This window comes from Penaeus chinensis, chromosome 8 (assembly GCF_019202785.1).
Source record: "Penaeus chinensis breed Huanghai No. 1 chromosome 8, ASM1920278v2, whole genome shotgun sequence".
Classification (NCBI taxonomy): Eukaryota; Metazoa; Arthropoda; class Malacostraca; order Decapoda; family Penaeidae; genus Penaeus; species Penaeus chinensis.
The window spans coordinates 37,722,163-37,724,662 of record NC_061826.1 but is presented as its reverse complement, the minus strand read 5'-3'; the positions used below and the strand labels follow the sequence as shown (position 1 = coordinate 37,724,662).

The window sequence follows — 2,500 nt, the reverse complement described above, 5'->3', positions numbered from 1 at the left end:
ATGAGTTGTAATGATTTGAAATACATGCTGTCTGAAGTATTTTAATGAATTGTGTAGGTAAGTGTTGATATAAGATTATTTTATTTTGATAGGAGTAGGAGGTTATTATTAAGAAATATATACTTGGAAGCTAATACTACTTTCCACGTTCAGTGCTACAGTTGCTTGTAATAATTTTCTTGTATTGCAGATTTGAAGTCCTTGGAAAGCTGAACAATCTTGTAAAAGCTTGGATTCGAGATGTAAGCATAAATGTCAAGAACATGCCCCCACAAGTAAGTGACTTGCACAAAATAGTTTTCTGTGTGTATTAGTGTGTATCTATCTCTATGGGTAGTATTCAGGTAGAGTTGTATTAATAATTTTTGATGAAATGAGAAAAATATTACCTTCATGCACTTCATAGGACTTGGGAAAGGACTTAATGACAGCAGTATTCCTAAATCTGCTCTTTAAATTTTGAGGATATTGTTCTGATTCAAAAGAGCTACCTAGTTCATGTTGTTTTACAGATTTTATCATACAGACTTTATATTGATGTACACCTTGGTTTCAGATTGCAGACACAGTTGGTGGTAAGATTTGCACTTTTGGTTCCTACCGACTAGGTGTTGCAGGGAAAGGTGCTGATATTGACGCCCTTTGCGTTGCCCCAAGACACATTGAACGACAAGACTACTTTACAAGTTTTTATGAACTGCTTAAGGAACAGAGTGAAGTGACAGAGATGAGAGTAAGTATCGAAATTGATTTTCTTTATTGCCATCTAAAAGATTTGTCTTTCTCACAATTATTTATTCTTGGTTATTTGAAATAGTTGCTTTAATGAAGTATCTAGCCCTTTTTTTCTCGCTTTTTATTCTGACTTATATAAGCAATCATTTCAAGAAAATAATACTTGCTCTCTTTTTTTTCTTTTTTTCTTTTTATCTAATAGGCAGTTGAAGAGGCCTTCGTCCCTGTTATCAAAATGAAATACGAGAACATCGAGATTGATTTGCTCTTTGCACGGTTAGCATTGAAGGAGGTGCATGACTCAGTCGACCTCAATGATGACAGCATTCTTAAGAACCTGGATGAGAAGTGTGTTAGGAGTCTCAATGGTTGCAGAGTCACAGATGAGATTCTGCGCCAAGTCCCAAATAGAGAGAGTTTCAGATTGGCGTTACGAGCAATAAAATTGTGGGCGAAACGTGAGTGAACTACTGTTATTATAGATTATACAGTGAAAACAAAGGTAGAAGGATCTTTACATGCTCAAAAATTCATGTTAATTTACTGTTATCATAACCAACAGGTCATGGTGTATACAGCAACGTTCTTGGGTATCTTGGTGGTGTGTCATGGGCTATGCTTGTAGCAAGAACATGTCAGCTGTATCCCAATGCTACAGCTTCCACCTTAGTTGAAAAATTCTTCCTAGTGTTCTCAAAGTGGACATGGCCTGCTCCTGTATACCTCAAACAGCCCTATGATGCAAAACATGGGTTTAAGGTAAATAGAAATTTATTATATTTTTCTTTCTTTCTTTAAAGTTTTGACTAAAACTAATTGTATTGATAACTTTTTATGTATTATGGCTCATTCTCTTAACCCATTCGCCCCGGATTTATGTTCTGTCCCCTGTAGTTTTTGGTGAATTTTGTTACATACAGATGGCTCCACATGTGCTCAGCAGGCAAGGAGTCTATCAGCAGGCCCTAGTTACCGATCGTGATTTCCCCATTCCTTGAAAATTAATACCATTCTATTGATACTGTTATTATTGTTATTGATGTTATGATTATTAATTTGTCATTAAAATATTTTAGACAATGAAATGATACAAAAGACCCTTTCTTGAAGTGAAAGAAAAGGGTAAACAGGTGAGATAGGTAGTTTCTAATAACTGGCTATTTGGTGATTAAGAACTTGTAGAGCCATCTTTTTGTAAATACAATAATTAAACATGTATTACAGTGGCCATGGAATGTATTCTTGCCACATGGGGCGAATGGGTTAATGATGGATTTTTTTTTTTTCACCCTTTTTCCTTTTTTATTCTATCTGTGCTTGTGATTTTGACATTTTTTATGGCTGTAAATTATTTTACGATATTTCCCAATAAAGGTTGACGTCCATCTATCCATCTTCACAGGTCTGGGATCCTCGTGTGAATGTACAAGACAGATTCCACTTGATGCCAATCATCACACCAGCATACCCACAACAGAATTCTACTTTCAATACGTCCCAATCCACAAGAGCTGTTATGGTGGAGGAATTCAAGATGGGTCTTCAGATCACAGAGGACATCATGTTGGGAAAAGCTACATGGGACAAACTCTTCCAGCCGCCAAACTTTTTCATGAAATATAAGTAAGTCATTCTCTCCTCATTCTTTTATTATTATTTATTTATTTTTTTTTTTTTGTGTGTATATCCGGGATACAACATATATTCAAGTGTACAGCCGTTTGTCTTGGTGACTTAATAATAGTGTTAAACTGTTTAATTGGCC

The 2,500-nt window shown here is 35.4% G+C and overlaps 1 protein-coding gene across 4 annotated transcripts in view; it reads left to right on the top strand.

Annotated features, from left to right (window-relative positions):
- LOC125027971 (poly(A) polymerase type 3-like) overlaps positions 1 to 2,500 on the top strand; it is a 28,009-nt gene that overhangs the window by 13,106 nt on the left and 12,403 nt on the right. For all 4 annotated transcript variants that reach the window (XM_047617182.1, XM_047617178.1, XM_047617179.1 and 1 more), the window contains 5 exons: positions 191 to 275; positions 557 to 733; positions 938 to 1,193; positions 1,298 to 1,494; positions 2,138 to 2,358. In XM_047617182.1, coding sequence (XP_047473138.1) covers positions 191 to 275; positions 557 to 733; positions 938 to 1,193; positions 1,298 to 1,494; positions 2,138 to 2,358 — 936 coding nt within the window. The remainder of the gene's footprint in view (positions 1 to 190; positions 276 to 556; positions 734 to 937; positions 1,194 to 1,297; positions 1,495 to 2,137; positions 2,359 to 2,500) is intronic.